Source organism: Harpia harpyja, chromosome 16 (assembly GCF_026419915.1).
Source record: "Harpia harpyja isolate bHarHar1 chromosome 16, bHarHar1 primary haplotype, whole genome shotgun sequence".
Taxonomy (NCBI): domain Eukaryota; kingdom Metazoa; phylum Chordata; class Aves; order Accipitriformes; family Accipitridae; genus Harpia; species Harpia harpyja.
The window spans coordinates 4,404,705-4,423,509 of record NC_068955.1 but is presented as its reverse complement, the minus strand read 5'-3'; the positions used below and the strand labels follow the sequence as shown (position 1 = coordinate 4,423,509).

Sequence of the window (18,805 nt, the reverse complement as noted above, 5' to 3'; positions counted from 1 at the left end):
AAGCTGTGCCCACGGGAACACCGGACCCCACCAGCCCCAGTTCAGGGGTGGGGAGCCCAGCCTGCTCATGCTGTGGGCTCGGGGGTGTTCCAGTCGTATCACCCCAGGGTGAGCTCTGCTTCAGCAGCGTTTAGTGTCCATGCTGCAGAGCTGCATCGTGGCTCAGGTCACTCATCTTCGAGGTCCCCGGGACAGACGTCTCCTCCACCTGGGTGAGGGCAGGAGCTCCCCGGGAACGTGACTCAGAGCCAGAAGGGACATGGGGTGAGAAATCCCCACACAGAGACATCAAGCGCTTCTGTCCTCGCTGCTGGCGAGAGGAGATGGCTGCCAGCAAGGGCCCGGTTTGCTGAGCAGGTTGAACCCAGTTTGGGGAGAGTCACTGCAATCGGGGCAGTGATCACTTATCAACCCCGCAGCAAAACAGGGCTGTTCTGGCAGCGCAATGCCTCCCCGGGAGGTTTCCTCAGCAGACTCGGGTGCACCAAGGTCCTTACATCAGGCGTCTCCAGCTGGCCGGCAACTGCTCTGGCTTTCAGCAACAGCCACGATCAAATGTCCATCTTGATGCTGAAACACGTCCCCAGTTGCCCCAAGACCTGTTCGGGCAGGAGGGCATGTAACCGCACGACAGAAGAGCGGAGCGTGCTGCGCAGGGATGCCGGGCTCCGACACGCTCCTTGGCCAGGCCGGCGGGCAAGCAGACTCTTGCTGTCCTGGGCCCAAACCACTGCCTACAGGCAGCGGTGACAGGCAGGGCAATGTCAGGCCTGCAGAGCCAGCAGGCACGCAGATACTGGGTGCCAGGGTATGGCATCCCATGAAGAAATGCTGGCGGGAAGGCAGAGGAGAACACCAGAGGATGGGGTGGGTGAGGGCCTAGGAGACATGCAGGAAGGACGCTGCCACCCCGTACAGTCTGAGCTAGGCCTGTGGCGCCTGGAAGCCGCGGAGGGACTTCGAAACACACAGGCTCAGCCCAGCTAGGCGGGTAGGGACGCTGCTGAGGGGGAAAATCCTCTCAGCGAGGCCCCGCTCGCGTAGCGGAGACCCCGGGATGCGCCTCGCCCACTCCCGCGCCACGCCTGACAGGAAAAGGAGCCCCCCCAACCCTTATCCGCCCTTATATACCCTCCGCCGGGCCGGGATTGGCTACTAGCCGGGTGTTTGACAGCGCCTGATTGGTGGGGAAGCACATGCCCCTACCGTGGGATTGGCCAGGACTCACTGTTGGGGTTGTGGGTGTTGCTCTGGGGACCGCCCGGCCTGCAGGGGGCGCTATGCCCACACCGGGCCCCGGGCTACCGGGGCCTCGGGGCCTGGGCCGGGACTGTGGAAAAGCCACGGGGGATCCAGGCCGTACCCCCCCGATCTCACACACAACCCCCCTCGAACACAAGGCTCAGGTCCCTCCAGCACGGAGGGTTCAAGGCTCCGGGTAAACAGCCGGTCCTGGTGTCCCCCACCGGCCCCTCAGCTCCGTTACCGAACCAGCCCCCACAGCGGAGACGAGCCAGAGGCCTCTACGCCAGTCGCTTTTATTTCTCAGAACCTCGCAGCAGGCCGGCTTCCCAGCTGGGAAAGCTTTGGGGTTTCATTTAGAGGCCGGAGGGGAACGGGAGAACGGAGCAGAGGGAAGCAGGGAAGGAAGCGATGGCGGCACGCTGGCCGCTCCTCCGTCCTGCGAGGGTCTGAGGCGGTGCCGGTGCAGGGGATGCCATCCTGGGGGTGTCGTCTTTGGGGTGGGGGTGCACGGTAGCCCCCTCTGGGTCAGCGCAGCTGCAAGAAGCAAGCCACAGCCAGCGCCAGGGTGAGGGAGAGGAGGGGTGGGCTGCCGCAGAGGGGGCTCACGTTGCTTGCGGCGGGGCGTGGAGCGGTGGGGTTGATAGTCGTGACCACATCCCCCTTGTCCGCCTGGCCAAGGGGCTGGAAAAGAAAACGAGAGAGTCAGGCATCGCTCCAAACCAGAGCAGACAGCAGCATGGGGCAGAAACCCCCCCAAGACCCCTCAACCCAGCTACCCTGGGGGCAGAAAGGAGCCGGGGGTCACCCCAGTGCCCACCCTGCCCCTTCCCAGGCAGGGGCCACGGCCTCCTCTCCCCCAGCAGGTTCTCCTTCACACCACACACAGAAATCACCGATGGTCCTGTTTCTAGCCAGGGGCTTTTAGAAATTGGGGGGGGGGGAAGGAGCAGAAGCTGGGGGTTGGTCTCTGCCCCTCAGATGGCTGCGAGGAAGTGGCTGGGGATGTGGTGGCCCACGGGATGGGGGGTGCAGGAGCAGAGCTGGGAAACACCCATGCTGGAAGCGAGGTGGAGGAGGAAGAGGAGGGACACCTGTCCCCCCAGGATTTTGCAAGCAGGGACATTGCAGCCAGTGTGGGAAACGTAACACAGCTGGGATGGTGATTTCAGGGCAGTTTCCTTCCGTCTCTAAAGATCAACACCTTCCAAATTAAGGCATTGGCATGAATCGCTCTAGCTCTGGCTGTGCGGGACCACTGTCTCTGGGTTTTTGGTCCTTTCCTGGGACTCCCCATGTAAGCGGCTGTGCATTACGCCTGTGAACAGGGACCGCAGCAACAAGCGCTGCCCTGGGCTGCTGGAAAAGGGACACCATTTCCCTCCGTGAACCAGCCCCCACACAGGTTTGCACCACTCCTCGGGTCCCTCCGGAGCCGGGACAGGGCCCCAACGCCCAGCTCTACCTCCTCACAGGCACTCTTGTGCTATGAGGGTTTTTGGCTGGTTGGCCCGGCCGCAGAGCAGGACTCCAAAACATAAATACACCCTGCGGAGCCAGCTGCGGTCACAGCTGTGTTGAGTTTGTGAGAGAAATAAGCATAAGCAAATCTGGCCCCATTACCAACACACTGTAGAAAAAAAAAATCATCCCAACAGCTGTTCTGAATAGCATTACCCTCCCTGAAAACACCAACACATTCATCCCTCCTACACCGCGGTCCCCACCCAGGAGAGAGCCGACATCCGCGGCACTCGGACCAAGTCTCCACGGAGCCTCCCAGCAGGAAGGAAAACAACCTCCAGCAGGGAGAGGCGAGAGGAAACCACACAGCTGTGTGCCCACCCAGTATCCCCACAGCCGTGTCCAGCATCTCCAGTGTCCCAGCAGCCATGCTCAGCATCCCCACATCAGGCACAGGCTGGGGGCCAGCATGCAAAGGAGAAGCTGCAAGATGGGGTGGAGAGCTAAGTGCGAAGGTTACAGATAGGAGTGATGGTCTTAAGTAAAAAAAAAAATGCTTTAAAAAAAGCAACGTATGGAAGTATTCAGAGCTTACAGACCACAGTGCAAAGCTCCTGGTAAGACAGCCAGGGATAAAGTCAAATAGAAAGTCAAATGCTCAAGTTTCCAGCTGAAGTTCAGCAGAAATTCTCCCACCGGTTGAACCCTACAGCCTCCCCAACTGCTGTCATGCTCACAGGACAGAGCTGGCTGGACGCCCCGGCCTTTGCTGGGCCCCGCACCGTGGGGTTTCTCTTACCATACAGAGGACAAGCAGGGCGAGCAGTAGGAGCCCACAGGTGCGTTGCATGGTCAGGGCTCGACTCACGGTGTGCCGTAACACTTCCTCATCTGCTCGCAGTGATTGCAGTCGGAGGCTTTAAGTGCAGCGACGGCCCTGTCTCACCAATCACACTTTCCTTCCCTGCACCAGCCCCACCGCCAAAAGAGCGATTTGGGGAAGCCGCATTCACTGCCAATGCTGCAAGGGAGAAAGTACAAGACATGGCATGGGGGATGTCCAGGTGGGGATGACACCGTACAGCCCTTTTAGCCTCACTTCTCCATCGTCCAGCACAAGAGCAGCTCCTGCTCCCCAGGTTCCCCAGAACAGCCACACAGCCAGTCCTGAGTGGGACATCCTGGCTGCCATCTCCAGCAAAGGCAGCGAGCCCCTCGCTCTGCCTTTTCCCACATCACAAAATACCACCTGCAGCATGAAACCCCCCAGGCTGAGCTCTGCATTTCCCCTGGGGCTCCCTGTCCTGTGCCCCACACCCAGGAAGGACTAATAGTGATTATGGGTTAAAAAAACCTCACTGGTTCACTGGGAGGGCTTGCAAATTGCAGCCAACGTTTCAACAAGGGCTCTGCGTTGCACCGCATAACAAAGCTCCTTCCCTGCAACTCAGGGCAGAAGCTGGGTCCAAGCTGTCCCTCTGAATTTCCATTACACGCCTGGGGTAGTCTGATCCAGGTAATGGATCAGGGAAATGGCTTCCTTCCAGCCCCCCAATATCCGTCTCCTCACAGCAGATCACTGAGCTCCCTCACCCAACTCGACTCAGCAGCAGGAAACAAAAGGGATCTGGTTAGAGATGGTTTGAAATGCGCCCAGCACATACACCGCTTGTCTGGTTTTGTGTTGCTGAAGTGCATCACAGCGCAGTGAGCCCACCGGCAGCTGAAGGCTCCTCTGCAGCAAAGCTTCACCAAATTTAGTTCATTTTTGCACTTCATGTAATTGTCAAAATGAAAGTCTCCTGGGGACAGCTGACATCCCATAAAAGGTGCTAAAAATCAGCCTGTTCTGCTCCTCTCCAACTGGTGAGGCCGAGCTCTCTGGAGAGCAGAGCAGCACGGTGGCGGGTGGGACGGGGGATGCTCAGGGAAGGCTGGCTGGATGGCGGCAAGCACTGAGTGGAGTTCAGCGCATCAGTGAGGCAAAATGAGCGTGCAGTAGTGCCCGGGTGAGGGAAAGCATTGCTAGAAAACAGAGACGAAGCAGCGGAGGAAATCAGGAGCAGCCGTACAGTCCACGATGCCTGGGGTCAGGCTCTGCCACAGAGCACGTCTACAAGCTGAAGCTAAGGGTGTGCAGAGGGTGGGTGAGGAAAGGAAGCGTGGCTGTGTGTAGTGCTCCTGCACCTGGTCTCGCCCCAGCACCAGGAAACCTTTGAAGTACTCTGAAGTGAACAGAGGTTTTAAAAAAAAAAAAAAAAAAAAAAAAAAAAAAAGGGCACCATTTTGCCGGCAGGTGTGCGGGGCAGAGAAGTGGCAGGCAGAACGGAGCCTGCCAGCAGCCTCAGCGTCCCTCCTCAAACGACAATCGGAGGAGGCTTCCCCCGGTTTACCCCTCTTCTCCTTCGGGGAGCAGCCGGCAGCGGAGGCCGCGAAGGCCCCGCCACGGGCCGGCAGGCCGGATCACCCGCAGCGCAGGCCCAGGTGGCCTCGGGGTAGCCCACCGAGGGGGCCGGGGAGCACCAGGAGAGCAGCCGGGACGACGGCGGATCCCGTAGGGACCCTCGCAGGTCCCGGGGCCCGGCTCCCAGCCGGGGTCCCCCCGCCGGCGCCCTCCCGCCATAGCCGGGGTCCCCCCTCGTCCCCTCCGAGGGAGGGCGGCAGCGCGGTGCATGCTGGGATGTGTAGTCCTCCGGGGCTGCCTCGCCCTCCACGTGACCAGGGCTGAGCCAATCGCAGCGGCCCTGCGTCGCCGTGGCAACCGCCTGTAAACAAGATGGCGGCGGCGCGCTGAGAGCGGGGTGAGTGCTGCTCCAGCGGGGTTGGGGGGGGGGGAATGGGGGAAACCCCCCGTGGTTTGGGAGCCCCCCCACACACCGTGAGGGTCCCCCCAACACACGGTCCTCTCCCCCAAGCACACGCCGGCGTGTCCCCAGCGCTGCCACCCACGTCGGGCCCCCCCTCCCCGGGCAGTACCCGGTTACCCCCGTTATTTTGAGCCCCTTTTTGCCAACGATCCCTCAAAAAGCTGATCGCTACCGGCCTTCCGGGGACTCACAGGGCTGCGCATGACGGTGACAGGCTCAGAAACAACATCAGCTCGAATAAAACTCCCCAAATTTCTTACCTGCTGTCTCCTGGCCGACATCGGTCCCCAGCAGGTACCAGGGATATTGGTCAGTCACGTCTCGCACAGGTTCGTGTCGCGTTTGCGTTTCCTCAGTTTCAAGCGGAGGAGAGTTGCTTTCTGCAGCTGCAATAGCATCACAAGCGTCAGCTCTTTCACCCCGACGCAGCGGGCACCGCTGCACCTCAGCTCACCAGGGTTTCACCCCCTGTGCCTTCAGGCAGCACCCACAGATTGCAGCTCGAGGATTTTAACTGTTACTACAAGGCACAGATTTAGTTGTATGAACACCCCACTCTGCCCAGAAAGCAAGTATGTATGGACTGGGAAGATGGGCTGATGAGAAAAACGTACCATTCAGGCTTTTTTGGACAGACTTTTCAGTTACATTTTAAAAAATTTTCCCATTAAGCAAATCCAAAGTTAATGAACCAATGTTTCATTTTTACATATTATCTCCTTTTATTTTTACTAAGAGGGCAGAGCTGTCCAAGTTCATCGCCTCCACTGGTACAGCTTTTCTTACCATCTACGTGTTTTGCAATGATTGTAGCGCTCTCCTACATGTGTCCAAAATCAGATAAGTAACAAAAGGTTTCCACATCCTCAGCAAGCCCTAGAGCACATTAGAGCCTCATCTATTTTTACAGTTCCATTTTAGGTCACATCCTTCCTACTAGATCTTAGGGCAAAAACTCCCTTTGCAATCCCAGTGAAGTTTGCTGCTTCTCTTAATCCCAGAGTGTTGTGCTTTTCGTTAAAATAGCTCAATATTACCACTTTCTGGCTCGCTGGGCAGTGCAGGATGCTCTGTACGAGTATCATGGTCTTTTTCTGCTAGCCCCATTTTGTGCTCACTCTGCTGAGATCGTACCTTCCCTTTGGGTCCTGGCTCATAACAAGTGCCCACATACACTCGTTAGTCTTATGGGATTGAGTGGACTGGGCCACCCTGCTTTCTTCTGCCCTCTCTTTCCCTCAGCATAACCCCAGTATTTCTTTACCTGCTTTTGGAGAAGCCTTATCCAAAACGCTGACCTGTTTTCTTTCTTTCATGCTCTTCGTGCCTCTTCTCAGAAGATGACAGCCTGTCTCCTAGGACAAAGAATCCAGTGCAAGGCAGTCTCCCCTCCTGCTCAAGGGGGACAACACTGAAAAAGAATATGCAGGGTAAAGTCCCTCAATGATTAGGGGGTTCTGGGCCATCACAGTTTCTCACTGACAGTTTGGTGGACTCAATGCCCCAGGCCAGGGCTAATTCCTGTGGTCCACGTCTCGCATACACAGTGTGCTGTCAGTGACACAGCCATCTCCCCACCAGTCAGGAGCCAAGGGATTTCTACTCAGTACGCCCAAAAGGTACCCTTGTCCTACCTGCTGTGGCAGAACAGGAATTCTTGTGTGGGGTCCACTATGGCGCAGACGAGCCTCCAATACCAATCGCCATTTTAGAGAGGTAATACGTATTTGTGCTTTCAGGTGCAGCTCACACTGACATGGAGCTCATGTCCTCCATGATGCAAAAAGTCACTCTGTTGGAACAAAAAATAGAGGAACAAGCACAAGAAATCCAACTGAAGGTAAAAATCCTGCCCCTTACTGAACCTGTTTTGTGCTCTGCTTTGACAGTTGAAGCCACAGTAGTGTTACACCTGCTTAGACCTAGTTTGGGCTAAAACAAGTTCATCTATAGCCTGCTTTGTTAATTACACAAACAAGCCTTTGCAAAGCAACAGAGCAATTTTATCAGTCCTTGGGGTGGGAGAGTGGACAGCCCCTACTGTGACTTCTTAAAGTAAAGACTCTCAGCACCCTTTCACTGATATCATTAGCTGTTTGGCTTCAGACATTTCTTTTCTTCCTTTTGCTTTCTGAAACAACAGCTGCTCATACAGCAGAGTCATCCTGGAGCAGACCTCTTTGCATGACTGCAGCTTAGAATAAATACTACCCCCCCCTTTTTTTTTTTTTAAAGAGGTGCCTGCAGAAATGCTGGTTGCATTTCTAGATCAGCCACTTAGTGCATGCAGGTCAGAGCATGAGCTGTGCCTGAGCAGGAAGCACAGGGGCAGGAGTCTGTGTGTTTGCCTACAGCTCTTGGGCAGACAGAGGAGGGGGAGATAGGTCAGTGTGTCCCTCACCTATTCTTGGAGCAGTGTATTTATATCCCAGCCCTCATTTGAGTCTAAGATATCTGCGAGGTGATACAGCCTTTCTGACCCTTATTTTGCCTGTCTCTAAGTGGGGTGAGAGTATGTGCACCACTGACTCATCTAGCCAGGACTAATTGTGCAAACTGTGCCTCAAGGTCCTGAGGGCCAAGGAACTAAACGAGGTCATTTTTTGTTCTGGTCCTGAAGGACAGGAGGATTGCTGAACTTGAAGAGAAGATGAAGGCTATTCAGAAAGGAGAAGGTAAAAATTATTCTACCCTTGACACCTTGCTCCTACCTGTGGGAGAGCTACAGAGCTCCTGGTACTGCAACAGAGCAGGCTTGGAGACCTCCTCTCTGAGCCATCCTTGCCTTAAAAGCCCAAGAGCCTCTTTGGTGAGTGGTATCAGTTAGACACATGTGGTACTGTTTGCCAAAGCAGATCCACACTTTGTACGTGCATCTGTTACTTGGCTTTTCTGGTGTTGTAGAAAACATTATTTCCTGACCTATTTTCTACAGGTTACTACATTTCCATGAGTATAGACCAACCACACAGATACATGAGGATGGTTAGATGGTTAGAAAAAGAGAACAGTAAATACCGCAGAGTTCAAACAGGCTGGAAAAACAGAGCTACTAAGCGAAACCAAAAATCTACCTGGAGTCTCAAACAGTATTACAGGTCCAGGCTCACTTGTCCTGTAAGGCAGCCTAACTCTAAATTGAACCCAGCTTTGAGTGAGTCACAGAAGATCTTTCCCCCCATTCAGTTACTTGGAATCCAGCAGCTCTCCATCTGAGCACAGACACATTTCCTACATCAGCTGAACTACCTTGTTAGCAAAAAGCTGTGGTAAATTCTCCATTTCCTGAGCAGAGAACAAGAATATGCCTGTCAAACCACAAACATATGTTTTGTACCTCATCATGCATTGTTCTAGCCATTGAGTCTAGGTTTCTGGATCCAGCTTTAGTGGACACCTGCTCATTTTTTTAATAGGTCCCTTAAGACTGAGTAAGTCAAGCAATTCTCATTGTATAATTGCAAACTGCACCACTCACATCAGCTTTCCGCAGCATAAAACTTCACCAGTATCATTCACAACTATCTTTAGTCTGTCAGCATCTTTATCGAACTGCTGCAGGTTGAATTGTCAGGGACCAGCATGCAGAGCTCATGTTCAGCTCCTGTGTTGTATGGGCTTGAGTTCACTTAAGGTACAGGCAGGTACTGCTGGGGCATTTGTGATGTGTGACACGGGTTATCTATACCTCTTCTTTAAGGCTGTACATACAAACCAAAGTCTTCCCTTTCAGATGCTCCTGACTCATCCACAGCAGAGGAACTGGAAATTAGGTGCCTTCAGCTGCAGACCCAGGTCTGGGAGATGGAGGTGAGACACCTGCTTCACTTGCCCAAAGCCATCTGCACCTTTGATTTGAGATCATTGCAGTCCCAGGCTGCTTAGTCTTTTTCAAGCTGCCACTTTGATCATCACAATTCTTCACCTCACCCCTCTGAAAAGAAAGAACAGGTTGGATATGAGCTACAGGGCAGTAGGAGTTTTTTTAATACACAAACATTTGTGCCTCCTGCAAGCCTCTTCATTTTGATTTCTACGACTGTAGAAATACTCTTTGCAGCTACTACAGTCTTGGGAGATTACTGTGTCACTACAGATACTTTCATTCTCCCTTTTGCCTACTACTAGTGAGCTGCTACTACAACCCTGCCAATGAGTTTGTCTGTCTGCCAGGGCCAAAGAGCCCCAAGACAAACCTTCTCTTTCACCTCCCCTTCTGTTTCTGTCCTGGTTTCAGCTGGGATAGAGTTAACTGTCTTCCTAGTAGCTGGTACAGTGCTGTGTTTTGAGTTCAGTATGTGAAGAATGTTGATAACACTGATGTTTTCAGTTGTTGCTCAGTAGTGTTTAGACTAATGTCAAGGATTTTTCAGCTTCTCATGCCCAGCCAGCGAGAAAGCTGGAGGGGCACAAGAAGTTGGCACAGGACACAGCCAGGGCACCTGACCCAAACTGGCCAACGGTGTATTCCATACCATGTGACGTCCCATCCAGTATAGGAACGGGGAAGTGGGGGCAGGGATTCGCCGCTCGGGGACTGGCGGGGTGTCGGTCGGCGGGTGGTGAGCAATTGCACTGCGCATCATTTGTACATTCCAATCCTTTCATTATTTCTGTTGTCATTTTATTAGTGTTATCATTATCATTATTAGTTTCTTCTTTTTCTGTTCTATTAAACCGTTCTTATCTCAACCCACGGGTTTTGCTTCTTTTCCTGATTTTCTCCCCCATCCCACTGGGTGGGGGGGAGTGAGTGAGCGGCTGCGTGGTGTTTAGTTGCTGGCTGGGGTTAAACCACGACAGTTTCTAACAGCTGAGAGCTGACCACTCTCAGGCTGCCATTTCTAGTTTTCTGAAGCTCTGGTCTACAAATTTCCTCATACAGCAGTTTCTAAATGACTATGGGCTGATTTGGGTTGGAGAGAGACATGAACAGCTGGAAGATTTAGAATCACTCAAGGACGAAGAAGAGTGGCCAGCAAGGACCCTCTGGAAGCCAGGTAAAGCACCAGCACTCTTTGCCGAAGCAGCTATCTTAGCTCCTGCTGCATGCTTAGAGAAGGTATGATACTCCCCAGAGCAGATAAGCATCAAAGACCCAGAATTTGGGTCTTCAGAATCTGGGATCCTGTGCTGAGGTCTTCACATCAGTCCACCTCAGGGACAGAGACATGGAGCAATTTAACGGGAGCTAAGCCAGGCAGAACGTTGGTATTTTATATACCTGTATTTTGTAAGCCCCATCTAGGAGAAGAGGAGAGAACCCGATGTCTCACCCATTTGGAAGGATACCCTCGAAGCAGCTGCTTCCTGAAGAGTTCACATACCCTAAACATTTGAAGCTTGATTGCTCTAGTAACATTGACGTAAAATGGGTGGAAAATGGAATCAGATGCTTTGTGTATATAGTAGCTGTAGTAACTTACCCATATTGTCTGGCTCTATCAGAGACTATTGTTTGCCTTTCCTCCCAACCACCACGTGAGTGGTTTAATTGAGACCTGATTGTTCTGTATGGGGTCCAAGCATATTTGGCAATGGCTTCTTAGGAAGTGGTAACAGAGGAAAGAACAGTAATACTTGGGCTGTACAGCCAATGCTGCTTCCTAACCAGCATGCAAATTTTAGCTAACTAATTCTTCCCTCCCTTAGATGCAGGAGGGGAGAAGATGGAGGAGGCAGTAGAAATAATTTTCAGCTCACCTTTTAAATGGGGTATTTCCTCCACCCTCCTTTATCACATCATAAAAAAGTGGAACAGAAACTACCAAAGGCTTTAGCTCTGCCTACATCTCTTCTTTCCTCTTCTGCTTTCACTCTTCTGTCCCATCACAACTCTTTTACTGCTTCACCCTACCACCCTCCTCAAGCACCCCGACAAACAGCCTCAGCAGTGCCCTAGCAAGAGTGAGGAATCTACTGGTGCAAGGAGCAGGCAGCCGGTTGCATTTACACTGGCATTTTTCTTCAGCAAGCCTGCCCTGATCCATTTATCCAATTTAGTTCATCCAAGTAGTTAAGTCCCTCACTTTGTGCATTTTACAGCACCACATTAAGGGACAACACAACACTTCTGAAATTACAACCAAAGACCAGGAGCAGAGCATGGTCTCTAAAGCACTGGCTGCGTGGTAGCTGGCTCTGGTGTTACATTAGCTTGTAGCAACAGGGCTGTTTCCCTGCTGCCCTGCCCTTGTGGTTTTTGCACACACCCATGTAAACCTGGCAGCGCTGCACCACAGCAGCAGTGTTGCGCCACGCTTTGCAAAAGCGCGAAAGGCAAAGCACGGAGAGGCAGCATGGACAGCCCAAAAATGTTAGGACTCAAATGCACCTCAAATTCACACAAAGGTGAAAGCTGCTTAGCTGGCATCCCCTTCCCCCTGTAACTGTGCTCCCTCTGCCACAGGTGAAGCAGTTGTTTCCAAACACCAGATTGATTTTGATTTAATCTTGGAAAACGTGAAGGATTTGAATGTGCTGGCTGGGGAAGGCATTTCTCAAATCGAGCACATGCCTGGGGGTGCTCGGCTGAGGCAGCCAGAACCCCTCCCTCTTACGCTGTATCAAAATGGGATCGTCATGTCCAACGGACCCTTTCGGCCCTATGAGGACCCATCCACACAGGTACGGAAAGGTCTGTAGAGGAATTAGGCTTAGAGCCATCCTCTTATCATTCACTAAGCCTCAGAAAAGGGCATGTGTAGGAATAGGGCTTGTGAGCTCATCCAAGTCCTAAAAAGGAGCAGCTATTGAGAACTCTAGCTTCTCACCTGTATTCCCATGGTGCCTTTAAAGACCAGTATGTCTTTGTGTAGTAATTTTTAGAGCTGGAGATTCTGGGTCTTTTATGCAGACTTTTCTGCACGGGAATAACAACACAAATAGGACCAGCCCAGAAGGACTATATCAGTCAAATAGAAAGTCTGAGGTATGACCATGAGCTCTCATTTTGTTTCAGCAATGCCTGCAGGATATTATGGATGGCTATTTCCCTTCAGAGTTGCAGATGCACTACCCAGATGGCATCCCTTTGCAGGTAAGCATTGCAAAACCCTATTCATCAGCTTTTTGGAAGAAATGGCTCTCTTGCTTCCCAAGAAAATTGTTCAGGTTTCTTTCACCAATCTGCTGGATGCTCCCCACAGCAAATTAAGTTTGAGGTTTCTGAACACAGCATACTCGCAGCTTAATTCTGTGCATGTGCGTCTTGGGGAACGGGTGGCTGGGAGCACACCTGCTAGAGCCGTTACAGGAAATGAGTGATTCAGCATTAGGACTGAATGGTTTCTCTGCCTCAGCGGATCTTGTCTTGGAACAAGAGACTTCTAAGAGCATAGCAGGCTTTGTAGAAGAGAGGTATGTGCAGCATTTGAAGAGCTGTGTAACAAAAAGGAGAAAAAAAGTTCTCAAACAGTTCCCCTGGAAAATGCTTTTAAAAACAGATTGAACAAGGAGGATGTCAGAGTTTATTTTGCCACAATTTTTTTGATTTGGCTACCTGAGGTTCTTTTGGGCCCCATTTTTTGATTTCTCAGAAATGGCAAAAAGCCAAGGCCACATTTTCAGGCAGAAAGCAGGCAGAGAGCCTCGGAGGACTCTAATCTAGGTCTTCAGGTGCATCTGAAATGTAAGCAGGCACAACCAGAGGGGTGCACCTACCCACTGCCACAAAGAAAGCAGGGCACAACTGCACAGGTGAGTATGAGGTCAGGACAGCCAGAGTGAGCTGGTAGGTGTGGCAGTTAGAAAGTCAGGTGGAAGAGGAAGGATTGTGCAAGGCTCTAGGGGCTGTGGTTCCCTATCATCTGTGCATAGCTGGCCATATCTGGAAGCCACAGGACAGTACACCTGGTGTAAATATGGACACAGAGCACATCCACCTGAGATATGGCCAGCCAGGTGTAAGAGAAACATAAGTGGAACCCAGACAGAAAGACTACCCCTATTTATACAGCTTTCCCCACTGCTGGGGCCCTCGGGGTAGCACACTGCCTTCCTTGGTTGGTTAGAGCCATCTGACAGTCCCCACTGCAGCTTCTTACTGCCAGATCCCTCTCCATCCCTAGCCTGCTGCTTTCACATCACATTCCACCTGGAGAGCATTTTCAAGTGTGGAAGCAGACACGGAGGAAAGGTCAGGGCCAAGTACATTTCTTAAAACTCACGGAAAGGAGCAGCTGCCCAGTGCCTGTTGAGATGGATAAACAACTGCCCTGCGGTCTGGGTGGGCCATCCTGGGGACTTGAGGGATTCACCAGGATTTGCTTTGTTAGAGAGCCTATAGGAGCTGAAAACGCATTTCATTGAGTTTGGACAGCTGGCTCTGCTTCCAAGGAAGCAGCTCTCTTGGTTTCATTTGGGCTTTACAACTCTTGGTTGTCATTGCTGTGGTTTATCGTGCTCTAAGGCAGTGAGAACAAGCTTGTGCAAGAGTCAGATTTGCTTATGGCATTTGGCCTTAATTCAACAGGTCACTGACAGAAGGGATGTGGTATTTCGGGAGAGGGACTTTCCAGGGAGTTTTCCTGGCCACGGCCAAGTTGTTGGCCATTCAAAATCAAATGAGGTGCAAGAAACCACCAAGATCCCAGGTAAATTCTTAAACCTGCCTCAGAAATGCAGTTAACTCCCAAAGAGCAGAATCAAAACCTTACCGGGGCAGTCCAGCTGGTAGGAGGGGAACGTGTAGGGTCCTAGCAAGGAAGGCAACACCTCTGGGTCAGAGCCCTACGCTTGTAGCCCCAGTGTTGCTTCAGGAGCTGGGAGCCAGGCAGCACGCATGGTGTCCTCTCATCCTTAAATCCTCCTAAAGAATGAGACATGACAAATAATAAAAGACCAGAAGATCAGCAGGTTTCCAAAAACATATCTGCCCTGTGCATTTCTGAAAGGCCAAGCTCCTTCTAGCTTCACCTTTATCAGCAAAGGATGCTGAGGGAACCCGGCAGATCTCGGGGGAGTAGCTTGCAAACAACCTTCATTTCTCCTACAAGCTCGCTCTGTAAAGGCAGACACCTTCAAGCCAGACCGATCTTAACTGTACCAAATATGGGACGATTTCTCTTCAGACTTTTGTAAGAGAATATGAGACATAAGGTCAGGCCACAGATTCCTCATTTTGCTTCTAGACTCTAGCAGTCTGTGTAAGCAATACCTGTCAGTGTTGGAAAGTCAAATGCAGTCAGTCATATAGACAGAAAATAGTGGGTTTGTGCATGCATAACTAACTAACCCAAACACGTGCATTGCCCATCAGCAACATCTTCCTATTTATATAGAACTGTACTAGTTGCTCATTCATCTCAAGGCCATTCACAAACAGAAGCTGTACTAAATGTTTCCTTTATCCAAGTAGTAAAAAAATATAATTGCCCAGTGCCACCACAGAAAAAGGAATGAACACCTACAAATACACCCTCACAAGATGAAAAATTTTCCAAGTCTGTAAAAATTGTCATAGGTTTAGTTTTTCCTGTTCACAGCAGGGCTAACCAGGTTTCTACCTGTTGTGCCTCCCAGCTGTGTGCTGAACAGGCTGCACAGTTGCTCACTGTTGACGTTGACAATCAAACATTTAGTGGGCCAGGAAGTGGGACAAGCTTCAACGGGGGAGACTGAGGACCAGTCTCAGCCTAGCTAGGGGAGGTTAGAGCTCTCCCTGTCGGCAGTTGCACTCTCTCATTTCACCAAAACAGCTTATTCTGGGGGAAAATGGTTTGTCAAAAAGGTCACACACGGACACATCTCCCCTCTGCTCTACCAGGTCCCAAACTCTCCGTGGAGCAGTTTCTCAACAAGCTTTCTAAGTCCTCGAAACATGGAGGAGAAGCGATCAGTGTCCGAGATTCAGCCAGAGCAGCGCAGCGGGTATGAGTGGACCCCTCAAACACCCACAGGATGAGGCCAGCAGCGATTCCCTGGGCTCAGCGCCCTGCACAGCACCGGCACCCCCTCCCTGGGCCTCTCTCGGCTCTGCATAACCTCCTCCTCCCAGAGAGGCTCCACCAGAGCACACGTGGCACTTTGGCACCTGCTCCTGGGCTTTCCTGGCACTGGTTGCTCTCTGTGCAGAGCAGGCAGTGGTGACGCTCACCTGGTTTGGTTTCAGGGCTCTGATGGGGTGCGGAGCAGCAAAGAGATCCTGGTGGAGACACCCAGGCTGTCTGCCCTGGAGAGGTACAGGCACAGCCCCTCCATCCCTGCCCTGTCAGGTGCTCATCTTCCTCCTGTTTCATCACTAAGGGTTTATTTCAGGGCTTTCAGTTGAGGAAGTAAATGGACTTGCCCCTTCTATCTTATACCTTAGGAATAATTAGAAAAAAAAGTCTTAAGTTTCATTTTTGGGGAAGACCACTGAATTGTTCATCATGAACCTGCCATCTTTTACATCTCTAACAAAAACTTAGGCTGTTCAGAATGTTACCTACTTATTGCTGTGAAATACTTTTCCCAAGAGCAAGCCAAGGCCTAAGAGTTTGAAACCATCTAAAAAGCTGTTTGTGGTCATGTTAAATGGGAGAATCCCTCCAGGAAATTGATGCCCGAGTGGGAGGTCACACTAACAACACTTTTCAACTCATAGTCTTCTGGCAAGACAAGACCCAAATAACTAATGAAAAAAAAACCCAAGCAGATTATTTTTAATCAAAAAAGTAGGGCAAAGTACTTACCAGGCAGCCCTGATCTAAAACGAAAAAGCTAAAAAAGGTCAGCAACCCTCTTTCCAAGGCACCTTTAAGCAGTGAAAGCAAAGCAGTGGTTTTGGTCTGTGGGTTCGTCTGCTTGCCCACAGTCAGATGGGGCCTTGTACATCTCGAGGACATTCCCAAACATAAAACATCTCTCCCCCGTTCGGATCACCCCGGCAGCCCAGAGGCTCTGCCCGTTGAGTGGAGCTCACAGGCTCTGCCGCTGGCAGAGCCCTCACTCCTCAGCTGACGAGGTTTTCTAACCTCCAGGGTGAAGACAGCTGAAGAGGCTGAAGGTTCTGCCCCTGATGTCTGCACTCTCCGCATCAAATCTGAGAGCGGGGAGCAGACGTACATCATAAAGATGCTGTTCACAGAGACCATAGGGGACCTGCGCCAACACCTCGCCCACACCAGGTAGGCCTAGGACTTCCTCCCCTCCTCGATCTCCACCCGGCTCTGTAGAGCCCCAGGGAAGGTTTTTCGGCTGCCGCTGGAGGCCCTGGCGTTGTATTTCAAACAGATCAGCCTGAGCTGGGCAGGGCTGAGGGTTACAGTCCCAGCCCCAGGAGCTGCTGGGCACGCTCTGCTGCTTTGGCTCCACAACCAGAGACGCTCTCTGGGCAGCACTGCCAGGGTCACACTTAGCTCAGAGCATTTAATACCCACCTTTGCCAAAAAGCTGCCACAGCAGCAGAGATAAGTCTCTTTTGTCCTCTTAGAATTGCCGTCTGACCCAGGTCCGTTCACTGCCTTTGCCTCCTTCCACCTGCTCAGCAGCACTCACCTGACTATTGCCACCGTTCCCAAGGTGTTGGTGCAGCCTGGAAGCTGAGCTGCAGCCTTCAGCTTGGCTGATGGATCCGCTGCTGGACAAACACCACCCTTTGCTCAGCCAGCTCTGTGTCCCAACACATTTAATGCTGCCCAAGTGCTCGCACACCCCTTTGGGGATAGTTCCAGATGGCTGAGGGGACCCCTTTGCTCTCCCCTCTTCCCACTCCTGTTGTGGGCCGCAGGTCTGGCCTTGGTCTGAGCCCACGATGAGCTCACCACTGTCGGGATGCAAGAACCTCCTTCCTCACTGCAGCTGTGCAGCCTGGAATGGCCGCTCTGTGCCTGGCTGTTTGCAGTTTGGGCGGGAAGTCCTTTTTTCTGCTTGGCCTGTGCTTGTAAAAGTCTCTCCCTTCTGCTCTTACATAATCACAGCTGGATCAGCCAGAGCATCTCAGTAAAACCTTGGGGGATCCTGAGTGTAGGAAACATTGTGCTGTTCTTTCCTAGGGGTGGAGACTCCGACTCATATGAGATCATCAGTACCTTTCCCCAGCGGGTGTACACAGACAACTCCAGGAGCCTGCAGGAATGTGGCCTGATCCCCAACGTCTCTTTGCTGCTGCGGAGAAGAGACCCCTCCCAACAAGAGGGGACAGGGCTGCAAACAGCTTAACAGCTCCTAGCAAGAGCTGCTCACTCCAAGCTCTGCAAGAGGAAGGAGCTGCCTTGCACCGTTAGCTGTTATAAACCTCCCCTGGCTGGGAAGAGAGAAGAGGGGTGTCTTTCCAGATTTAGTTTCATTGCACCGTTACCTGGGACAGAGAGAAGAGCTCAGAGGCAGCGGTTTGGCCTCTCCCTTTGGCAGAGGGTGCCAGGCCCAGTCCTACTGCCTCGCGGGTAGATGGTTTTTTCCCCCCAAGACAGGTGGGCTTCCAACACGGGGCGGGGGGCACGTTTCTGTCAGCTCAAACCCCCAGCCTCATTTCTTATCTCTGCTGAAGGTTACACAGGCTGATCCCTACTCAGGGAAGGCCGCCAGCTTTACACTGGTACTGGGCAGTTGCTTAGCTGGGCTCAGGGATTCTCTATAGCAGCAGGACAGACAAACAGCCAGGGTCCGTTTGCTTTCCACACACAGCTGCTCCCCAGAGATTTCAACAGCACTTAAACCACAAGAGAAACAGCCTCAATTATATGGTCCCTGGTGAAGCTAAACCAAAAGGCCTTGAGCCACTGCAATGCTGGGACTGAGCCAGACCCATCTCAGCCAGGAGATCCTGCTACTGGGTTTCCTGTACGTGAACAACTCCTTCCCTTGGACAGCCCCCAGCTCCAGCGGGGCCCAGGCTTGAAGCCACACCGAGCCCGCCTGGAACAGCCCCGAGCTGCCAGCCTGCCTCCCTCCCTCCCTCGGCAGCCTGCTGCAGCGCGGAGCTGGATGCTGCAACAGGACACCATGTCATTGGAGAAGAGCATAATCCCTTCGCTGCTTCTCTGCTGAAGCCCGAGTAAAGCATCTTCCTCCCTCTCCTGTGGGCTAGGGCTGTGCTTTGCAGGCCCCTTTCCCCAGCACATTCTTCCTGTTTCAGCTGTGACAAGCTCCCACTTGACTCCCAGCTGACGACACTCCCACTTGCGCAAGGCAGCGCATTCTGGCAGGTTCCCTTTTAGCAGAGACCCAGCCCTCATTAAAGGCTCCTAATAAAACTGCAACATTTATTTAAGTTGCAGTTTCCACTTCCATTAAGATTTCAAAGGCACAGT

The 18,805-nt window shown here is 52.2% G+C and overlaps 1 protein-coding gene across 1 annotated transcript; it reads left to right on the top strand.

The window, feature by feature from the left end:
• Positions 1-6,915: 6,915 nt before the first annotated feature.
• UBXN11 (UBX domain protein 11) lies at positions 6,916-17,813 on the top strand. Its single transcript, XM_052811031.1, has 12 exons — positions 6,916-7,003; positions 7,313-7,413; positions 8,194-8,248; positions 9,307-9,383; positions 10,459-10,573; positions 11,983-12,200; positions 12,535-12,612; positions 14,047-14,167; positions 15,340-15,443; positions 15,685-15,752; positions 16,535-16,681; positions 17,549-17,813. Exons 1-12 carry the CDS (start codon positions 6,997-6,999, stop codon positions 17,712-17,714), a joined length of 1,257 nt encoding a protein of 418 aa, XP_052666991.1. The 5' UTR covers positions 6,916-6,996; the 3' UTR covers positions 17,715-17,813.
• Positions 17,814-18,805: the final 992 nt, after the last annotated feature.

Bases quoted from the DNA above. Each gene is read 5' to 3' on its own strand.
- UBXN11 (XM_052811031.1), top strand. The intron at 9,384-10,458 runs GTGAGACACCTG...TTCCTCATACAG, and splicing joins CCCAGGTCTGGGAGATGGAG to CAGTTTCTAAATGACTATGG. The intron at 16,682-17,548 runs GTAGGCCTAGGA...GTTCTTTCCTAG, and splicing joins CAACACCTCGCCCACACCAG to GGGTGGAGACTCCGACTCAT.